The following is a 23,544-nucleotide window of genomic DNA, read 5'->3' as shown; positions in this document are numbered from 1 at the left end:
TCAATTTTGTGTAGATTAATTGGTTAATTATTTTTTAACAGAGTAATGGTAAAATTTTTTTGAATATTGTATAACTAGCTTTATTAATAGTGTGTGAACCTGCCTTAGAAATCTAGATTATTTGTGGTCATGGTTCGTTAATATTTCTTGTAAGTGGGTAGCTTTTGCACATTTTAATTTTTCCTCAGTCACCCGTTGACCACGAACGCTGTAAAGAGTTCGAAACGTCGGGATGTATTTTAAATTCATTATACGCGATTTAATCCGTTTCCATAGTTTTATTTCATGAGTAACTATCGCGGTAACCGAAGACAATATTAAATGTACTAGTGTTATTAACTGGATTACAGAAAAAATCTTTAAAATCGAGGTTCCGCTCTCGACTGTTTCCGCCTTCAAAACTTAATCAATCGTGACGAAATTTGAAAATCTGAATAACAATGAAATGATCTGTGTCGGACCGTTTAGTTTTTTGTCAAATTGTTGCCTTTTTTGCGCCATAATCAATAAGGCAGTTTTTGGAAATTTTTAATGGGCTCTAGTGTCTTTAAAAATAAGAATATCAAAAAATCAAAACGGTCCTACACAGATAAAAATAAATAATCTGTGTTGAAAAAATCAGTGCTCTATATTCAAAAACCAGGGAGGAAATCGAGAGCGTTTGTATGGAGAATTGACCCGTCCTGTATCGTCTTAAACATAATATTTATTTTGTTTCTACCCAGTGACCGTTTAGAGGCGCTGATGTGTCTTCATGCATTTTCCGTGATGACGTGTGCTAATTAAATAAAAAACCCACTTTATGGCTAGCTTTATTTTTGGGAAATATCTTATTGGCTTTTATCTTCGTCCTGGAAAATCTTATCAATAGTGTCTTTTATTTTATTAGGAATATTACTTATTGGGTTAGGTTTCTGTGTCGGCACATTCGAGTCTGTAGATCCTGGTTTACTTGGCGTAGGTTTTGTAGCCATTGGATTAGGGGCAGTAATGTCAGTTGTAGTGGGTCCTGGCTTAGTAGGGTTTGTAACCACTGGTTTAGGAGTAGTAATATCAGTTGTAGTACTAGATCCCGCTGTGGTAGTAGGTCTTGTAGCCACTAGCTTAGTAGTAATATCAGTAGCAATTGTAGTAGTATCAGTAGTATCTTCTGTTGATTCTGTTTGGACATCAGGAGGGTCTGCAGAGGTCTCACGAGATTTTTCAGAATGGTCAGAACACATGTTGTGATGCTCGTGGTGTGATTTGGCGAGAACGTGAACTTCGCAAGTTATGTATAAAACTATTAGTGGTATTACCTGAAAAGAAAACATAGGAACAATTACCTCCAATGATTCACAGTGAAAAACTTACGGTGACTACGCAGCACGCTTGCAGATCTTTTAAAACTGAAGCAGGGCGCGTAGCCAAATGGCACAAACGCTCACGAAACGCTCACGAAACGAAACGCTCGTAGATATCTATCTCTATCGCTCTTGCGTACTGACGTGACAGAGACAGACTACCTTTCGCGGCGTTTCGTTTTCGTTTCGCGTCGGAGAAATGCCATTCGGCTACGGCACCAGTACTATTATCATTACCAACATATTTTGTATGGGGATGCATAACTTTTGCGAAAAAATTGTTATAATCTTATAATCCCCGCTCCGGATGATCTCTGATGCAGATGATTCTGATCATACCTAAAGATATAGCGCTCCAACAAGGCTAGATGAACTATACTTTGCATCTGAGGCGTGCGGTGAGCTTTTGTAATACGTTTTGTGTGAGCTCTATTAGTTAAGAATTAGTTTCATTCAATTAGGTAAAGATTATTGTGTTTAACTATACTAGTAGAAACAAAAATATCTTCATATTTATTTGGGAATACACTATACGCATCTAAACATAATTATCCATACTAATATTATAAATGGGAAAGTGTGTGTGTGTCTGTTTGTTTGTCTGTCTTTCACGGCAAAACGGAGCGTCGAATCGACGTGGTTTTTTTTAGGTGGAGATAGTTGAAGGGATGGAGAGTGACATAGGCTACTTTTTGTCTCTTTCTAACGCGAGCGAAGCTGCGGGCAAAAGCTAGTACAAATATACATAGAAGTAAGGCATGCTATAATTTATTTCAACAACAATTTTCACATCATCTCCGAACCCTACGTTCTCCACGGTCTCATGTCTAGTTCAAGATCCTGTTCTCATTCCCTATTCCTTCTTCTCCGGTTCCTTATCCTTATCCTTCTTAGCGCCTGGTATCCAATTGGAGATGACGTTCAGGAACCCTTGGAAGTCAGCGATATTAAAGGGGACGGCAGGGGTGGCGGGGGGAGCTGGTTTGTCATCCCGGCGGGTGCGGTTGTGGTCGGGGGCTTGCAGGGTCAGGGATACGCAGCAGAGCACGAGCAGGCATATTGATAGCTGGAATATAAAGTTAATGCTTAATATTATGTATTGGTAACTCGTGACGAGTGTGGTGACCCTGACCCTTTAGCCAAGAGTACTTTTGATTGTTGGCGCTTTGAGACTGGCCGCATTGCCACATTGGATGGCAATGCTAATGCGTTGAGCAAAATATTGGCCAGCCCTCTGGTCACCTGTGAGTTGTGACGTCAATTAAGCGCGCCGCTAACTCTTTGCATAGCCGAGCGCTTGGCCCCCATGGCCCCACAGCAAACGCCGCAGAAATGTAATTACTGCCAAGGGCATGTACGTACCCTATGAGGTACAAGACCTTACAGCCCAAAGAATCTGGAATTTCCTGGATTCAACGGGCATAAGTACGGATATTTAACCACATAGGGCCGTCACAATAGATCACTTCTGGTCGATGTGATGCACAAAGGCAATAACAAACAATAATAATAAAGTGTGGCGTATTTGCGGCGTTTGAGGTCTTTGTATATACCTAATAGTTTAGTAAGTACCTACGATTAACGATTTGAATAATTGCTTCACTTATTATATAAGTCTTTTACGAAGAAAATAACTCAAATCATGTACATTACTTAATTTATTTAGAAGGTTATAGAGTAGGTAAGTCTGTTTCTATGATATTAGCTTCTCCATTAGATAACATTAGGCAAAAAAAAAAAAGATTTTTCGATGCATCTAATGTATCGGGCAGGATGTCTAATGTTCTGTCAGGAAAACGAGAAGATTTCGGGAGAGAAGTGTGGGAGCACCGGAACAGTAACTTACAGCTCCAACTCCAGGTATTTGGGCTGTATGAAGGCACTACGTGATCGACAGCCCACCTGTATCCGGGCCAGGGTAATATGTATCCAAATGCACAAACGTTTACCATAATATCTGTTTCGTAGCTATCTATCTCTATCGCTCTTGCGTATTGGCGCAACAGAGCCAGACTGCATTCCTGTCAGCGTCTGGCGCCGATGATTGCCATTCGGCTAGGCCGGGTGGCGTCCCTACACTACATTTACTTGTAGAACATTTGCATACACAGTTCTATAGATAGTCGTGTCAATTTTCTCTGAGTTGACTATACATGGAAGATAAGCCAAACATCTCTCTAGCCCGAAATGGGTTACAGAAAATGAGAACAGTATCTAATAATATTTAATCTTTTCTTAAAGATACCAACAACTAAAGATCAAATGACTTTAAATAGTCATGCTGGTGTAAGTTTAGTTTTCTGTCCGCATTTATTCGCGTAAGTTTCGTATATTGTGCGTTCATTATTGGTTTCAATTTGTTTTAACTTAATACAGTTTTCTATTAATATACTTATAAATATTTTCTGTAATTACGTATTAAATTATATCCATAACAAAGGCAGAATTATTTTCATGCTTTTAAAATATTAAATGAATTAACTTTTAGTGCGTTTATGAGTGATAAACATTTGAAATTGTAGTGTTTGGTTATTATTTACGTCGCGTTGGCAGTTGGCGTGGTCAAAATTCGTTTCTCTCGACATTTAAATTCGTTTAATCTTAGTACCTTTTTGCAAAATCGATGATTCCACGTGTCGAATAACTCCTGTTAGTTATGTTATATTTGGCCACTAAGTCTCCTTATAAAAAAGATTGAATTTGGCTTTGCCTTTTTAAACACAACTAAAAATATTATACAACTTTGAACGTACCTTGGAAACCATTTTCTCGGCGATTCCTTAACGATTCTGCCGTATTGGAAAATAATACGTGTTTTATATGGAAGCCAATGTTTTAAGCCGCGTCAATTAGTGAAAATGATTACGAATAATGTATCCGTTTGTGAGACTGATAAACTGAAGAAAATACTATCTGGTTTAGTTTCCTTTGCCTTTCAATTGTCTTTTTTTATTTAGAATATTGTAAAAGTAGTTTAAGTGACTGTTACACATAATGCATGGCATTTATTTAGGTAGGCTTAAAGGGGGTTTGTAAAACGACATGAAAGCGATTTTTTTAAACATATATCATGATCGTTTTAAACAAATGATACTTACTTAAATTTTAATATAACTTTATTTCCAATGGTCTTACATATAAATAAAATTCATTTCAATATCCGTTATTTATAAGAAATGTTCGAAATTTAAATATTATTGAAATATTCATTCATTGATTACTGATCATAGAGATAGAGGGAAGAGTTCCGAGGGACGAGTTGTAACTCCATACGTCAGTAAAAACGGGTTATTTGTATAGGCATAGTTAAGTGACATCTAGCGACAATCACACGTCAAATAGCGCGAATTATCAGTACCCTACTCGATACTAGGTGGTAACTGTGTCTCGTCTGCCAGAAATTTAATATTAGAACAGTTTACAACTTATATTACAAGCAAAAGGAATTGAAAACAGAATATTGATTAATATAAAAATTAAAACTATAGTAAGTACCTTAAAAACCATACTATTGTAATATTAGCTAAAATTGGCAAGCATTAGACTTTTCATCTACCGACAAGTAGCAGTACTGATAATTTACGCTAATTGACGCGTGATTGACGTGTGATTGTCGCTAGATGTCACTTAACTATGCCTATACAAATAACTCGCACTTACTGATGAGTTACAACTCTTCCCGTACTTATTTCTCTATTATGTTACTGATTAATTTGATCTCCTCTTTATCGATTGTTTATTTGAATTATCCCAAAAAGAGATAATTGATTCACTGAAAATATGTCAAGTTGTTATTAAAACACTCGACGAAATTAAACACGTAGCCAAATATTGTTTATTTATTATTATTACAAATCTGATATGTTTACGTTGCGTTCTTTACTTATTCTTCAATCTACTGCAATTTAGTCATTATCATTGATAACCATGCTCAGATAGGTCCATAAAAAATATTAAATAATTTTTGCAACAAGTTCAAAACTTAAATACTTAGGTACTTCAGAATCCTAGGTATTTACATTTGAAGAAAACTACCTTAATATTATTCAAGATAAATGTTTTTAAAAAACTTGGACATGGTTCGAGGAGCGACAATTTTAATAATTTTGGTAAGTCTAAGTCAATTTTTTTTCTTAATTTTCCGCGGGCACAGAGAGCTTGGCCGAATTTCGCTTTTTTATATCAACGGTTTTAAAATTTTGTTCTTATTTTTAAACTACTTTTTGGATTGTAATGAGAACATTTTCGTACAAGTTAAATTAAGGTATTTACCAATGTGCAACGGAGGTCTTCAACGGTGTTCCCGAAACCCCGCTCAAAAGCGAGCGTCGAAATACCCGAGGGGGTTTAGTCCACGGGAGTCGGATATACCCCAACCCGGATGCATAACGGATTCTCCCTGGGTCATAAAAAAGGTATAATTAGCCTGGCAAAAAGAGTAGAAAAAAAATAATAGCGTGCCACCGTTTTGCATGTGGCAACTATTCATAAACTTTTGTATGAGAACTGTTAAGTGTTGCTACGATAAAAGAAATTACAGTTCCATTTCTACTTTTTTTACCTTCGCTGCGTCGGGAGGCCCCAATCCCGGGAGTCCTCCCACGCACAATTAATACATCCGGCTAAATCTCACAGAGATGCCGTAGTGCAAAGCAAAAAAAAATCTACTTTTTTGCCAAGTTGTACCAACGTACCTTTTTCAGACTGTATTCAACCAAACATTAACGGGGTCAGTGTTCGATCAGTTCACTACACCAGACAAGAAGGATAAAAACAAAATGCTGATGTACTTGCGGGGATGTTCAAGCCGGATGTTGCTACCACAGTCAAAGTGACTCCAGTCACTCCAGCTATTGATGCCCTTTCGGTCAAGGTAAGTGCTGAAATAGCCAAAAATTATTATTGTGTACCTATTTGTGTTGCTTGACTTAATTTCGTTTCTTATTTATGTTAGTAGCATTGTCAGGCCTACCCTACGTCACTCGCTCGCTGTCGCGCGTTAAGTACCTACCCGCTAGCAGTTGCCTCGAGATAACAAGTGGCCGTGGGGCGCCTGGGCGCCCGCCTGTGTAGTCGCGTGGCACGTACCTACTATTCTTCTGAGTTTTACGTAGTAACTTGTTAGCATTAGTTAAATAAAGCGTAGTTATGTGTAAGTCTCTATGTTACGTTGTGTTGTTTTCTAATCATTTATTTTCAAATACCAATTATTTATTTTACTGTTTTTAATCTCTTGTTTGTATTATAATGATATATCACCGATACTTATAGCTGAATTGTTTATGTCATAGTGTAATGTGATAAATTAATCATTATTGTGATGTGCGGTATGGCCATATTGTAAGTAATGCAAATGTCAATGTACGACATAGCCAAGCCAATAGACAAAATGGCACCTTAAGTAAGGATGTGTTCAACCACAGTATAAACCAGTAATAACTCTTCTTACAAACTTCACGCCGCGCGGTGTGTCCCCCTCCCACCCCTCGCATGCAGCGAAAACATGCGAAACTGGTAATTATTGGGCTGGACAGTCGGGGCCGCGTTTGCGCGCTGTTTTGATGTGTGTGTGAAAATGACGTCAGTGCCGAGGTCATTTCGTTACTGTAGTGTTTATGGATGTATGGAGAACAGTTCTAAAAATCTGGATATAAAATTCTTCACAATTCCTAGACTTCCAGAAAAGTAAGTGGTTTTTATACTTATATTTTTGCAGCGTTAGGTAAAAGTGAGATATAGTGATGCATTAAAATCAATAAGGATTTACCTGTAACGACATTAATTACTTTGCAACCAAATACTTGTTTTTTATTTAGGTAGATGATGCGATCTATCTTATCTCGAAAGTTTGGTACCTACTTAAATATTGTGGAACCATCTATTCAGACATTTTATGTAAATACTATTTCGTCAGTATTTAAGAAAAAAACACGTACCTACTTGAATGGTACGTAGTAGAAAGTGCGTTTTTGTTTTAAATAATATCTAAGTATAACATATAAATTACCACATACGTGATGTGAAAAGCCGTCCCCGTGAATATCTCATTTTGCTCGGGATCGTTACACAATCTAGTATTGCGCTTATGAGACTAATATATGAATAATATTTTTTTGTGTATTCAATATTGACTGGTGTGGTATTGTTATAGGTACTAATACTTACAGTTACCTAATATATAGTACCTATTAGATAACAACAACTTACTTTGTACGAAGTTGATTGATTAACTTTATAGTAATTTTGTTCAACCCTGCGTGACCTTGCGCAGTAGAGACCGCCCGCATCTACCTGCCGGAGATTAACTACTGAATATTCCTTATACTGTGGTTCAACTTACAGTAGGGCCATACCGCGCGGCTGCGTTCGTGGTCTCGTCGGAAGATCATTATGCTGAGACGGGACCATTTCGTGATAAACTTACCTATCCCTTGTACTTTTGTAGTTTTAGTCATACTTTATGCATTATGTGTAGTTTTTAAGTTTACTACGAATAAATATTTTGATTATGATTATGATTTGTATTTGTCGTTTTGCGGGCAAGAGAAGGATCTGTTACGTTAGTAACTTATTAATAATCTGTGTCAATGTAACTCCATTTATTATTTTGCTGGCTCCACAGAAAATCATCGCCTATAACAACGCATGGCCGGTACGGTCAAACAATTTGTCTCCTAGACCACTATAGGATCCTGTCTTATTTACACTTTGCTTTATCTGCCATGGAATTCACTATTGATGTTTGCTGTGAGAAGGTGGCCTAGAATTCAGATTGGCTGACCGTACAGACGGGCTGTGCAGTCCAAGTAGGTAGGGGAGACCGGGTATGGAAGTTACACGGGTTGGTTGTCACAGTGACCATAACTGACAACTAACCGCATGAGGAGACACACTCAAAGCTTATGACAGATGGTGCCACCTTATTAGGTTATTAGTCTATTGCACAGATAATGAATTTTATAGGTGATAGCGAGAAGATATTTTTTTCTCTCTCTCACATATGAATCTTGCATAGGCGCCGTCTGGTGGGATAACATGTCAGTGTGCCTTCTCATTCAATCGTGCGGTTATTTGTCAGAAAGTTGTCAGTTATGGCCGCTGTGACTATGCTGTGACAACCAACCCGTGTGACTTCCATACCCGGTCTTCCATCTTGTACGGGTATTTATCTGGCTCTTCCTTTTACATTTTTGTTAATATGTCGCCGAAAAAAATATTACGTATTATTTTATTCAAACGTTTTCTGAAAGAAAACGATAATTATATACATTACAAGATAAATAAATAAATTTTCAAATGCCAGTGAGTTACCATAGTACCTACTGATAAAAAATAAACGAACTGATACATTTCTAGATTATTAGCTTATAAATCATCCTTTCCACTATTTACCAACAAAAATCCTATAACTATTTAAAATTGCAAACGGGACTTAATCGTGTATACTAACCTCCCACGTTTCAACTGTTTCAAGGACGGCATTGTCCCCGTGGTCTCGGAGGCCGGAGCAAACACTCCGCGCGCTCAAAACGCGATTAAGTCCCGTTTGTAATTTTAAATATGTGTAAAAATCGTGAAAGTTTAAATCAGTGTATAACAAAAATCCTGCTAAAGAAACACGTATACTGAAAATGTTCTACTTTTATTTTTTTCCAGCAAGTCTGGGAAGGCACGGGTTTGCCAGACCGCAGTGACAAGTCCAAAATGTTGGCATACCTGCGAGGGATGAACGCTGCCACCAAAATAAGCGGCGCCGCATACGACGAATCTCGGCACCGAGTGGTCGAGAAGAAATCAGATATTCATAAACAAAATATCAAGAACCCTGTGGTCGATACGTTTAAGGGTTCGGACCACGAAGTCTCGTGGGGGAATGCGAACCCGGCTACCCTGCCGACTATTCTGCAACTCGAACCTGAGGTAAGTGACAGACCTCTTAACCCTTAAATGCATAGTGATGTATGCATCATGCATTTTTGACTCTAATTGACAGCATGTCAAAGTTTAAATTTGAATAAATCTTTGTCAAGGTCATACATTTAAGGGTTAAGCTACCCATAAGTACAGGTTTGGTTAGTTTGTAGTTTTTTGAGACATATGAAATGCAGAAATTAATAATGAAAATAATAATGGTGGTTTCATACATCGATAGTCTGTGTGAAACTCTAAGAGGCACAAGGTGTATAGTGCCTCATACTTTCCATGACTGACTCCTCTCTATTTGAACAGACTAAATAAGGATAGGTATCGATTTAGAGGTTTGTTTTACCCAAAGTGAAAAAGGTTTTGGCCCTGGCAATTCTTCAAAAAAATTTACCCCACGAACAATTTACTTACAACTGACAAGTTACAAATATGTACAGTATAATTATTATGTTGAATAGTCAAATTATGTTGAATAATACAAGTGATAAATGTGTAAATAGTTGTGATATAATTTATATACTTACTTGAAAATATTATAAAATAAGTAGGTACATTTTCCGTAAAATATTTACATTACTTATATTTGTTTTTTGTAGAAATGTACCTAAAAAGTTAATAACATTTCACTTGGTGTTGTGTGTTAAGAAAATAATAACAGATTTTGGTGTTATTTTAAGTAATCTTTTTCTGAAATTAAAAGAGTATAAATGGGTACGTGAATACTCAAGTGTTGAAAGAAATTTTAGAAACCTTTATAAGAAGTTAAAATATGAACTAGAATTATTTTATACTGCACTCGTAATGTAAAATAAATAAATAAAAGAAGTTGGAAAACAAGCACATTTTTATAAATCAACAAACAAAGGTTTCTGAAATTTCTTCCAATCATATTCACATGACCAGTTACATTCTTTTACTTTCAGGTAATAAAAGATAATCCCTTCAAAGCGATATTTGATCGAGGAAATAACCAGAAATATAAAAATAGGTACGATGACTTCATTTTAAATATTCTTGACAAGGAATCTGAATCAGCAGACAAAAGTGCATCAAAAAATCTTACAGAAAGCAAATATGAGATTGTACTACCCGAGAATAAGAGTCCATTTATTTTCGCACCACCAACAAAACGTCCGAAGAAAAAAGAATCAAATAAACTATCGGATAGTTGTAAAAGTGAATTACTGAGTTTGAAAAAGCAGAAGCTTCAGTTAGAAATTGGGAAATTAATGAGGCAAAATTATAAACTTGATTTGGAGCTGCTGAAGCTTGAGAAGGCACTGGGCATTAAGAGGCCATCGAAGTTCACGTTACAACTGTATCTGCAAGATAAGAAGAGTTCACTAACAGCCAATGCCGGGGAAACTGATGACGCTGATTAGGTACCCACCAAGAATTATTTATATAGGATTTACATACTTCATACTAAGAATCGTACCTCGATTTTTTAGCGCCACCTATTAAATACTATCATAACTATACTGATGATGCCTACAACTTTTTTTTTTCAAAATGTGTATTGACGTGATATCAAGATTTTAAAATAAAGAAATATGTCATTTGTTCTTATAAAAAATACGAACAATATTTGGGAAAAATATGATTTTGGCCACTTCCAGGCTACGAACTGCGCCATCTAGTTTTAAGCCTAAAAGTAAAAGGCCCATATATTTTAGGGGTACGCTTTTTTGTATGGGCTTTGTCAGTCCAGTATTAAATCGTTCTTGGTAGGTACCAAGTAATTTAAGACGCCCACTTATTATTGTTGTGGCTATTATGAAAATATTTTTACGTAAAAAAATTGTATGGAATTACTTTGCACTCTTGTGGATGGAATTCAAATTCAAACTAATTTCTAAGTATCAAGAAAGCCTTTTCTAGTTGGTGTGGTGAAAATAATTATTTTCCCCTCACTAGCTCGGAAACACGTGTTTTGTCCTTTAATACCAGCGGGTAAAAACGCATTTTATCCACTAGTGGGTAAAGTAATTTGACCTTGAATTAAGTCAAATTAACTGCTTTAAAATTGATAAAAGTAGGTGAATCTAGTAATTAAGATGATTTACCTGTGGAACTACTGGAAGCAGTGGTAAACGCATTTTTTTGCGTTGTAGTTTCCTCGCTATAGTGAGGGGAAAAGTTTTTTGTTACATGTACTCGGGTGCAAATGTATTTTACTTCTCGTATGTTAAAAAACTGGCAAATTCAGGATTCTATGCTTGAACCACTCGCTTTGCTCGTGGTTCAACTATAGAATCCTTTCACTTGCTCGTTTTTCAATTCCACACTCGGCGTTAAAATACAACTTTGCCCCCTTGTATAACAAATAACTATTTTATTACTCCTTTGTTGTAAATAAAACCATAGAGGAATAAGTAAGGGGAGAGCTATAACTGCATACATCAGTAAATGCGGGTTATTTGTATAGGCATAGTTAAGTGACATCTAACGACAATCACGCGTCAAATAGCGCGAAACCTTTAATGTTTTCTGTTTTAATTGAACTACCGTTGGGGATGTTTTTTTAATAAATTCACGATGGCATCTTCTATAAGATTTTGTAAGAATCGGATATTATGAACATGTTCAAGTAAGTTATGTTATTGCTGAAAAGGCTGTGGGTATTTGTAATCATTATAAAAGGTATTGCATTATGTATCACTATTTACGATTCTTAATTTGGAAATAAAATAATTGTACATGTATAATTAAAAATATAACTTTCTCGTAATGAAAGTTAAAAATTATAAATCTACATTATATTTTTTAATCCATCATTTGTATATTGTTTTTAATAACAGTGTTTTGGCGATTTCCAATGAGTTGTTTGGTTATGAATTCCAAGTCGTTCCGATTGTTATGATAACATTTTTCATCCATATTTTCTTCTGAAGTATCTTGTTCGGCATCCGTAATGAAATATTAAAACCTACCCAACTTTTTTTTTTTTCTAGTTTAAAAAATCTCTTTCTAATTTAGGGTCGTCCAAAAATTGTTTTTTTTTTTTTCAGTGCACAGCCCTCTTTTTGTTACACCCATTATGTATATGTACATATGTACTATAGTAATACGGCAGACATAGTATTTTTATTTAAAACAATCAATATGAAATTCAAAATTTAAAAGGTCGGGGGTGATCAACCACCTCTTAAATTTTGAATATTCCGTTATTTTTAAGTCAGCCTTGACTTTTTCGTCAATTTATTTCATGAAATGATCAAGGTCATTACTTATAAATAGTTACAATCTATGTAACTTGATAGTTGTAAGTGTAAGTTATTTTTATTTAAGTTTAAGTTTGCATTTACCGTCATGAGGCCAAAACCCTATGAAAACTTATGCAAAATGTGAAGAGAATATGAGTTTGTCCAGAAGTAATTTAAAATAAAATTAATTTGGCTCCTAATTTGTTAGAGTGGACTTTGAAATTATAAAAAAATGTACGAATAATACGCCGTGTGGTGACGGGTTAAGAATTTCACCACCCCCTTTCTTCCCGTGGGTGTCGTAGAAGGCGACTGCGGGATATGGGTTAAGGTTGTGGCGTAGGCGAGAGGCTGGCAACCTGTCACGGCAATGCCACAGTTTCGTTTTCTTTCAACGCCTTATATATATGCCAAGAGTGGCACTGAAACTTGAGTAGTTTCATGTGCTCTGCCTACCCCTTCATGGGATACATGCGTGATTGTATGTATGTATGAATAATAACTAGGTACCACAAACCCCTAGGTGATAATAAAGTGCAATAACCGTTGGCTACTTTACCACAGTGACACTGACACTTGACACTGTCAATGCTGTGCCGATTTCCTTTTTTAACACGCAATGAACAGCGAAGTGTTCACTTGTCTTTGTCACTATTGTGAAATAGGCCCACTGCATCGTACTGCGTCCTGCACGGGTAGCATGGTCGCGCGATAGACGATAAAATATCAGGCCGTCCCTATCGCACTATTAGTAAGTGCGATAGGGCTGGCCAGATGTTTTATCATTTATCGCGCGACCATAATTGCCTGCCTGTCCTCACGATTCTACACGCTATACGATAAATAAATAAATACAATTTATCTTGTTACGTTTTTACAGCGCTTGCTGTGGAAACTTTGGGTCTTTGAGGCCTTAGAACTGTTTCAATACCTTTTAGTAAAGTCTGCTAGTGACTGTTAGTGCGTTTTCACATTTTCCGATATCTTTACTTTTTGCCTTTGAAATTCTGCCGACATCCGATATCGGATCGGATAATGTGAAAACGCACTAAGGCGGGCTCGTTTCTCGCTCAACGCATTGGCATTGCCATCTAGCGAGGAAACGCGGCCAGTCTTATGGGCACAATAGGACCTGGCAGCGACCTGAGAAACATCTGCAGATACAGTGTAGTCCTCTTAAGACGATACAGTAGGGGTCAATTATCCATACAAACGCTCTGGACTACTTCCTCCCTGGTTTTTTGAAGATAGAGCAATGATTTTTTCAACATAAATTGTTATTATTTTTATCTGTGTCGGACCGTTTTGATTTTTTTGAAATTCTGCTTTTTAAAGACTCTACAGCGAATCAAAAATTTCCAAAAACGGCCTTTTTCATTGTGGCGCAAAAAAAGGTGTGATACTTAAGATTGTTAACAATTAACCAAAAAGCTAAACGGTCCGACATAGATTATTTCATTGTTATTCAGATTCTCAAATTTCGTTCCGATTGATTAAGTTTTGAAGGAGGAAAGAGTCCAGAGCGGAACCTCGATTTTAAAGATTTTTTTAAAATATCTTTTGACTGAGTTGTTCTTAATAATCCTAGCTTTAGCTACCTTTCCTATCTAATGATGTGACATTGTTGAATATAATAAAGGCTACATAGGTTATCTTGTACCTTGTTTTTGCTACAGTCTGACCTAGTGATGTGCAAGTTGCGGAAACTTTCCAAAAAAATCTTAAATTTCTTGAAAAATTCACGAAACTTTCACGAAAAATAAAGGGAATTAAAATTTATGAAATGGAAAGTTTCCATCTATACAATTGTCCGTACCTTTAGTATGGAAAGTTTCCGAAGTTTTCCTATGTGAAAATTTCAGAATTTTTGAAAATTTCCGTCGGCACATCAGTAGTCTGACCAAACAGAGTAGAAATTAAAAAGTGGCAACATCGTAGTGTCGTCCCGTTTTCTCACACATATTGATTTGAAAGGGATGGCTTTACAATGTTGCCACTTTTATTCTTCTATTTTTGATGAGACTGTAGGACAATGCATCCCAAAATTGAAATATTTTTTTGCAGAAAGAACCTGATAGTGACACATGTTTTTGGCGAGGACAGCAGGCACTAGAGGCATCGTCATTGGATGATGACGCATACCGATCACGCTTAGTCCAGGATACTGCTAATATCACTAGTAAAGCTAAAGAACATAAACCACATAATGTTACTGTTAAAATACCTGAGGACCCTACTATACCTGATATTACTAAAAAAACTGATGAGAAAAAAACCAAAAAACCCAAAAAAAGCGAGGCGGCGTCAGTAAGTACCTAAACCAATCTCTAATACCTACCTAAGTAGATGCTACTTTAAATCTTAAAAAGACATTTTCCCGACCACCGGCGGGCGAAGCACACTAGTGTGATAAACCTTATCCCGTCGGTGCGTTCCTATCGCACTTACAAACACTAGTGAGCTAGGCCCGCTGTTCCCCCTCACTCGGTGCCGTAGCCGAATGGCATTTCTGCGACCGCGAAAGGTAGTCTGGCTCTGTCGCGCCAATACGCAAGAGCGATAGAGATAGATATCTACGACCGTTTCGTTTCGTGAGCGTTTGTGTCATTCAGCTACGTACCCTGATCCTGACGCAGCTCAATTGTGATTTGAGATATATTATACAGAGTGGGGCCTGTAACAAAGGCGAAGAATTGAATTCTAGGCTATTCTCCTTATACTGATCAACATTTGTTCAGTGACTTATAAAAATTATGAAGTCTTAAAATTTTTAATTTTTCATACAAAATAAATATTAGCTTCAATGTACGCCATTATTGTTGTCATTGACGTTGTCTGTCACATTTTAGATTTAACAGAATTCGCAATACATTACCTCTTAGAAAAAATTTTCAAGGGTGATAAAAATCAAAATACAAGTTATTTTTAAAAGTCACTGAACAAATGTTGATCAGTATAAGGAGAATAGCCTAGAGTTTAATTCTTCGCCTTTGTTACAGGCCCCACTCTGTATAGTATAGTATAGGTACATGCTAATGAATTTATGCTAGGCGATAAAAAAAATGACAGAAGGGTGTCACCTACTAACTGGGCATTAACGTGTCGAACTAGTAGTACTTTTACATTATACGGATTTGTGAACCTTTATACCTGAGCCGGCAAAAACAGACTCCTTAAACTCCTAAGCAGAATTCTTCTTGGCAGTTCATTTTGTTTTCCGTTAAAAGCTAAAAAAAGCTGAATGTCAAATGCTCGGGAAGCCAATTCTGATTGTGATTGTGAATTGGTCGTGAGTTCGACGGTTTAGGCCGCATCGGATATATTGGAATAGAGAAAGCGAACAAAAATATCTGAACCTCTTTAGTTTCAACTTATTGGAGTAAGTTTGTCTTTGGGAATTTTCACGAGAACAATCACAAAAAAACATATTTTCTAAGGTAGCTAGGTAAATTTTATGCTTTTCCTACTCAGGATTAAGAACCCTTTCGATCTAGAACAAAAAAACAAAAGACAAAAAAATGGTCCCAAAATTTTCTATTATTTTGCATACTTGCACTTTGTAACCGCTGTTTGAAAATGGTAACGAAGTTGAAAAATTTAATTTGGGACGCCTTTTTTTTTTACCTACTAGGACCGAAAGGGCTCTTGATTCTGAGTAGGAAAAATATTGAATTTACCTATTTAAAAAAAAAAAACGTTTTTTAATCTTTCGGCGCAAATGCCCCTGAGTATATACACAGTGCCTACATACAGCTGTGCTAAACTGTATATGTCCAACATCATTCTACAAAAACGTCTCACAGTCTTCGTCGTGGTTGTTCCTTTATCAGATGGACACCGGATCCTGAGGTGGAGTCAGAGTAAAGCCATCTTCCCTTTTACAGTTTGCCCCAAAAAAGCAGATGGGCCATTTTTTTCAAAGTTGTCCACCCCACTTTTTTTTGTAACGTGGGTATTTTTTACGCGATTCATACTCAGAATCGAGAGCTCTTTCGATCCTGATGGGAGAAAAAAAATGTCCCAAGATTTCCATACATTTTGTCGAACCTTCCATTCCGTAAAATGTATGAAAAAATGATAACGGAATGGGAAAAAAACCTTGGGACACTTTTTTTCTCCTATTAGGATTGAAAGAGCTCGCGATTCTGAGTGGAAAACACATAAAAAATTTCAAATCCAAAAAAAAGTGGGGTGGACAACTTTAAAAAACAATTGCCCAGATATGGAACTATGTAATACATTTTTTTTTATCACAGCAACACTTACAGTCTGACCAAAAAGAGTAGGAATTTAAACCTGCAGCGAAACTGTTGGGTTTTGATAACGGAGCAGCCATTCCCAACTTCAACTAATGAATGCGAAGATGTGAATTATTTGTTTTTTTTTAATAATCTGTTTACTCTGTTATCACTAGTTTTTATAAATATAAATACGGCCATTTCTCAAAATTTTGGCACCGACAGGTGAAAGATTTGCGTTTTTTTAAATGTCGCATTTTAAAAAAAAGATTTGTAGGGATCGTTTGAATGCGTCTCAAACATTTCAAAAATGTCAAAGGCACCGATATCAATTAATTATTTTAGAAGTTATGATCGATTAAAATTCAGGTGAACGACATCATGATCAGGTGAAGGATAAATATACACAGGTTATCGACAACAGCAGCAGGTTAACGACAAATTAGTACAAATTTGTATGACACATTTGACAAGTTAACGACAAGCGTCGCTAACCTGTGTCCGTAGTCGATCACCTGTAGTTTGGTGGTCATTCACCTGATATGGACGTCATTCACCTGCCCATCATCATTATAATAGTTTTTAACCGCCGCCCAAATCTCAAGGAAGGGGGTCATTAATATTTTATACCCGACCTTTAAATAAAATTATAATATAATAGTTACTCTGAAGTATAATGAAGTGACTTCACTTCAAGCAACCACTTGCTTACTGACACGGTATTTAAACTATAATTAAGATTTCATTTTTTAAAGGGGGCAAAAAAACAAATGAAAAAATTAAAATATGCAAATAAATCACAGAAGAGTTACTTATAATTATAAAAATATAAGGATACTCATTATTATTATTATAATACTCATATTCTAGATTATGTTTTAATACTCATTATCATTACTTATTGATCCGATTGATCGCCCCTCGTAATGGTTCATCTGGCTTATGACAAGTGATCGACGTGTCGGTTTCCTGTCACTGAGTCGTTCACCTGGCTTTATCGCACAGGTGAAGGACACACACCACAAAAAAGCAACAATCCTTTGAGAAATGCAGCCTAAACCGATATAAAAGTAATACTTTTCTCATTTAACGCACAAAACAAATATTGAAGGTGTAAAAAAGTATTATTACGATTGGTAAATTTATCATTATTGTCATCACCCTGCCCCAAAATGTCGTTCACTTGCCTATTTTAGCCAGGTGAACGATGCACAGGTGACCGACAAAATGGCAGTTATTTCGCCAAAACTCAAAAAGTATTTGCCGAACGAACTAAATATTTAGGTGCCTAAAAATAAGCAACAAAATACGAAACATATGTTACAGTTAATGCATTATCTCAAACAATAACCAGTTTATGATTGACAGAACAACGACTACTTACCCGTTACAAACTCCCGTTCGAGGTAATTAAAAATTTCTATTTTCTAATCAAGGCGCAGTGAGCACGTGCCGTTGCTTGCAGGTGATGGCCGATACTGGCGGCTTCGATTCATGCGGGGTGGGGCGGCAGAGGTGGAGTAGGGATCGCACAGTGCTTGCGAGTTTGTCTCGACAGGTCAACGACAAAAACGGCCGTGGACAAACTTTAAAGCCAAATAACTTGGAATATAAGTGTAATATTATTATCAGATACTCTAGTTTTAAAAGTTAAGGATATATGCAAATAAAATACAGCAATAAAAGTAAGTAAAGTTAATAGTTTGTGTACTTTTAACAACTCGAAACATGAGTACTCCGCGTTGGGACACGGAAGGTGAACGACCAAACTTAGTTACAATTGTTATTTATTTCATTAATATAAAATAAATCGATTTCAAAGCATCAGCCCTCTATGTAAAAACTGTCTTTTAATATGTATTGATAATTTATTTATGAAGATATTGTATACTAAAAAAAAAGTTCTAACATAAACGTAGTGACAGGTGGGGGTGGCAAAATTTTGAGAAATGACCATAAATTATTCCATTAAAAAAAATAGTGGAAATTAAAAAGTGGCAACATCCCGTCCCGTTTTCTCACACATATTGATTTGAAAGGGATGACACGACAATGTTGCTACTTTTTAATATATTCTATTTGGCCAGACTCTAAATGTTCTCAAAGAAAAGTTTGGATAATTTTCCTCATGAATGCTATAAATAGTTCGAAACATAATCCGTTTTCAAGATTCTGTATGTTTTTCTTACAGGGTATGGCAGATATTGGGGCGACTGTCTTAAAATTTTATGAATGCGTGAAAAAGAAAATGTTCAAAGCTTATGAAAAGATAAAAGAAAAAATCTGCACGATGTTTGATGTTTAAAAAAAAACGCTTCATGTGAAATTAGACCGTATCATTGTAACGTTTGAAGACGTAAAAGACAATTTGTAGTATCCAGTCAGGTTCAAACCCATCTTTATAAACTAAAATTTCAAATACACCGTGTTTTTTGTTATCCGTTAAATTCTACACGCATTAGGTCCATTAACAGGAATCACCCGGTATATCGCTTTTTGTCAAATTCGAAAAATAACAATATTTTTTCGTTTTCATACATAATATAAGGGTGAGAAGACCTTAATAATAACACAAAAATCAAAACCAATAACATTGGGATGTGGTAAAAATTTTCACACACGTTTCAGTAAATCAATTTATTTTTTTAATAACTTGATAACAGTAAGAGTTAAAACACTAGTTTAGAAAAAAATAACTGTATTTGATCTAAATAACCTTGCCTTAAAGATAACGAAATTCAATCATAACAGGTTGTATATAATCTATTGATTTCCGATTTAACGCGTTAAACGTTTAACGCAGTGTGCCAGCTCGAATTCAGAAAAACAACACATTACGAAGTTTCACTTCTTCCGCGCGGAGGACTGTACGTACGTACTTCTTTTACACTTATTGTGTAATATATTAGGTATGGAAATAAATTAAAAAAGCGATATACGAGTTAGTGAGCCTAACGACATGTCGAATTTCACGGAAAACAAAAAAACGCGTCGAGACCGATTCAAACATCAGTTACGTATTTCCATAAAATGTTGGTTTACATGGTTGTGACGGTACCTTAGATTATCCCAGCATTAGAATGAAAAAAAAAAAGTATCGCAGTTTATGATAATAAGAGTATATATACAAAATGGTGACTGGTTAATTTTTGCTATTTTAAACTGTTTCTTGTGCCAACCCTGTTGCGAAACAAAGATTACTTTTTTTCTGAAAAGTACTTGCTCTTTTGAACAATTACATCAAACAGAAACAGAAAAATATAAGTGAAAATCGAGAATTTCTAAAAATATTCATGTTTGACTCCACAAAAATATCAGTTAGTATAATTATTACTAACAATTTGTAAATAATAGAATAATAATATTCTGAAAACATAATAATAGAATAAGAATATTTTGAAATCACATGGAATAGCTCTACAAAGTCAATGCAAATTAAAAATTATATAGATAAACTTAGAAAATATTATAAATTGATCTTGTCAGTGGATATATAATATGTTTTTAAATAAAATTTGTATACATATTTAATGTGGCCAATTTTATTGAACTAAGTATTTTTATAAGGGTTTATTTTTCTATGAATTACAAAAAAGGAAAACCCTTCTGGAAAGACACTGCTCTACTTAGCTTTCTCTAATTATTTTTTGCAACCGATCGGTTCCTTATAAACCTCTATACGCGAAAATGTTTTATCATTTTGTATGGTATTTTGAATAGCGACAAGCGGGACGTTTCGGAAACACTGTTCATCAACAAAGCATTCAAAATGTACAATATACATAACTTAACTCTCTGTGTTCTCTAAGTGTTCATGTGGACAGACATATGATGAGGCTTGTGTGAGCGTGTTCAGATCGCCCCCACTTGGTTGTGCCTGACGTGTAACTCTGACAACACGCCGGTGAAGAAGAAGAAGTGAAGAATTCAGTCGGTGATGACGATGCGCGGACTTTGGTGTGACGAAATTGCTGGCCTCGCGTTTTACCCTAATTTCCGTTCGTGAGAGCGCACTGGTATCGCGAGTTTTCACTACACCACTACAGCAGCATGATGAAAGGAGGATCTGAAACGTTTGATCCCCCTTCCCAGCACCACATATGGGGCATGGCCCCCTAGGGAAATTGCTGGCCTGCGACGTGGGGTGAGGAACTTAAACACTGAAGCAGCAACTGGTGTCAGTGCGTTAGTGGGTGTTATGCTGATAACTGAACCAATTGAAAGGGTGTATGAAGAAAGGAATTTAGGTATGTTAATGGATTGTGGACATCGTTACGAGAAGCATATTGCAGATGCTGTGAGAAGTTGCTACTACAAGCTTAAGGTATTATATATTATAAAATTCGACCATACTAACCGAGTCACTGGTACTATCAAAGCTAAACTAAGTATGTATATGGATGTAGTAGTTGGGCCTAGCCTTCTAGCTAAAAAAGACTAATCCGTTCAAGATGCCCGTGCTGGCTTCTGTTTTGACATTCCGCACACGTCACTCCATTTCTTAATAGTCATACAATTGTCAAAATACAGCACCGTTGTAAGCTTCATTTGGCTTGTTTGCTTTTCGGAGGCCTCAAGTATAAACACCTGCAAATCTTCTTGATAAGTTATCTTGCATCAGGATCTGCTGCCGCCACAATTGTGAGACTAATTTGCTGATGCTACGGCATGCTTCGGCTGCTTTCAGGGGGAGCTCGGCTGCAAAAAACTTAAAACAAGTAAGTCCGTTTTAGCAAATTTTACAGGAGAGCCGAAAAACGATTTTCAACTTTAAATCTCATTTTCTACAAAAGTATGCAATGTATAAATTTTTTGTTTTTTGGAAAAGATTCCATAGTACAATATCTTTAACATGTTAAATTTTCAAGCCTGAAACTGAAGCCGTTGCGAGTAGCCAGCTGAAAATTGGTTTTAACTTTGTCATAAAATAAGATAAAATAGTCATATCAATCTTAAAAGCAAGCAACACAGGACTTGCTTGTTTCTATCGTTGGCTACACGTCCGTAAACCTATGTAGTTGACTATTATGTTTATGGAATTAGTGTAGATTGGATAATCGTTATCATAATTTTCACTATTAATGATTATAAATGATAGGTAAAAAATAAAATTATATTCAAAAAATATTTGACCTTGATCATATTATGGTATTACATGTTTATTGCATGTAATTACCCAGAATTATGCATGCAAATTGCATATATTATACCTACAATTACTTTTGTGATTGATTTTTAGTGAAACGAACATAATCGTGGTGCTAAAAAAAGGAAAGTCTATCTCTGGTACTACAAAGGTAAAGTAATTTGCAAAAAAAAACTGACCCCGATGGTGCAGATTCTAACGAGATCATTTCTGTTGATGAACTGGGTAATGGCTCTGGCTGGTCGATAGTGTCTTCAGTTTGCTCAAAAGAATGTTCAGGTGTTTCAGGTACCATAATAAAAAGCTGTTGGAAGGTGAAAAAAATTTGTTGAAAATTTAATTTTTTTAGCCTTATGCGAATCGTGAATAGAACTGGCTTCGTCACTATTTTCAACGAAACTAATATCTTCTATATCTCGGGGACTAATTTCTTCTGTCATATCTATTGAAATCGATTCGGTCAAGTATCGACTGTCGAATTCGACGTTTTCAAACGGATAGGTATCTAACAATAAATATGTTTTGAGTTTCCTGATAAATACCGAGTAACGAATCGCTGACTGGCGGTAAATCTGACTGAAAATCTTCTATATTTGTAAGATCCTGCTCTGGTGGCAAGGGTGTCGACGCCGTAAACAACGATGAGTTTTCGATGGTATTTTCTCCATTTGGGACACTGTAAATGAGTAATATATGACAGTTTAACGCAATAGTTTTAATTTAATTTAAGTTAACCAACCAAGTTGTATTTAATATGAGTAGTAGATACCTATTTTTAGTTTTAATTTGTAGGTATTCAAAATGTACGTGTTAGTACAATAAAGTAAATAATTACAAACAAACAATGTGTACAATGTAATACATACTTACTTTATAAATACTTTCTTAAGGAATAAAAATATCCGGAAATAGAATCATAAATAAAAAAGGTTTACTAAAATACTAGGTACCGTAAACTGCGTAAGAAAGTATTTTACAAAGGATAGGTGACATGAAATAATACATTTTAGTACAGTAGATATAATTGCTTGTGTACTTACACTTCTCGATTTAAACTCATCGCCACCAAACTTTCTCCCTCTGCTGAATTTATTTTTATTATTTTCCATGACTTTGGACACTTAACTTTGCAACTATTATTCTGTTATAAAACGCTTATTGTTCTTAGTTTATCTTTACATGATATAACGATACAACTCACAAATCAACAAACTGACTGTGACAGTTCGTTATTAACAATATTAGCAGGGTATAAGTGCACTTTATAGTTTATACGTAATATTGTGGGCAAGTAATCAACATTATTTTAAGCCTAAGATCACAGTGACAAAGTTAAATCCAAGTGTGTCGCATTTATAACAAATTGAAAGTCAAGTGAGTCGAAGTTTTTCAACAATCGGACAACGATAAAAACAAGTATCTCGTTTGTATAAGTTAAAAACAATCAAGTCGAATTGACACGCTTGCTTTTAGGATTGTTACGGCTGACTCACTTGCATTTAGCTAGGTTTAAGTCACTGAAACGACTTACTTGGATTCGTGTTTTTCAAATAACTGAAAAATTAAGCTATCTAAAATTTTGAAAAAAATCTGGGTTGTGCGTCTTTATGTCAGGAATTCAAAAAGTCAAAAATCAAAATTTCGCCAAAAACGGACTTACTTGATTATAGTTTGGTACAGCCGAG

The 23,544-nt window shown here is 35.7% G+C and overlaps 2 protein-coding genes across 3 annotated transcripts in view; one reads left to right on the top strand and one right to left on the bottom strand.

Annotated features, from left to right (window-relative positions):
- Positions 1–728: 728 nt before the first annotated feature.
- On the bottom strand, positions 729–2,563 carry LOC125235033 (salivary glue protein Sgs-3-like). 2 transcript variants are annotated; one of them, XM_048141497.1, is made up of 2 exons: positions 2,152–2,563; positions 729–1,298 (listed from the first exon to the last, which is right to left on the bottom strand). In XM_048141497.1, the coding sequence occupies exon 2, from the start codon at positions 1,221–1,223 to the stop codon at positions 831–833; it is 393 nt and encodes a 130-aa protein (XP_047997454.1). In that variant the 5' UTR covers positions 1,224–1,298; positions 2,152–2,563; the 3' UTR covers positions 729–830. The 2 variants fall into 2 exon arrangements, with proteins under 2 accessions (XP_047997454.1, XP_047997453.1); XM_048141496.1 differs by having other exon boundaries at positions 2,147–2,559.
- A 3,578-nt stretch (positions 2,564–6,141) lies between these two features.
- Positions 6,142–23,544, top strand: part of LOC125234931 — a 21,949-nt gene continuing 4,546 nt past the window's right edge. The window contains exons 1-3 of the mRNA XM_048141354.1: positions 6,142–6,216; positions 9,000–9,263; positions 14,540–14,782. Of these exons, the coding sequence (XP_047997311.1) occupies positions 6,142–6,216; positions 9,000–9,263; positions 14,540–14,782 (582 nt within the window). The remainder of the gene's footprint in view (positions 6,217–8,999; positions 9,264–14,539; positions 14,783–23,544) is intronic.

Source organism: Leguminivora glycinivorella, chromosome 16 (genome assembly GCF_023078275.1).
Source record: "Leguminivora glycinivorella isolate SPB_JAAS2020 chromosome 16, LegGlyc_1.1, whole genome shotgun sequence".
In the NCBI taxonomy this organism is placed as follows: Eukaryota; Metazoa; Arthropoda; class Insecta; order Lepidoptera; family Tortricidae; genus Leguminivora; species Leguminivora glycinivorella.
This window is presented reverse-complemented; position numbering and strand designations above follow the sequence as displayed.

Excerpts from the sequence above, each read along its gene's own strand:
- LOC125235033 (XM_048141497.1), bottom strand. The coding sequence starts at position 1,223 with ATGTGTTCTGACCATTCTGAAAAATCTCGTGAGACCTCTGCAGACCCT.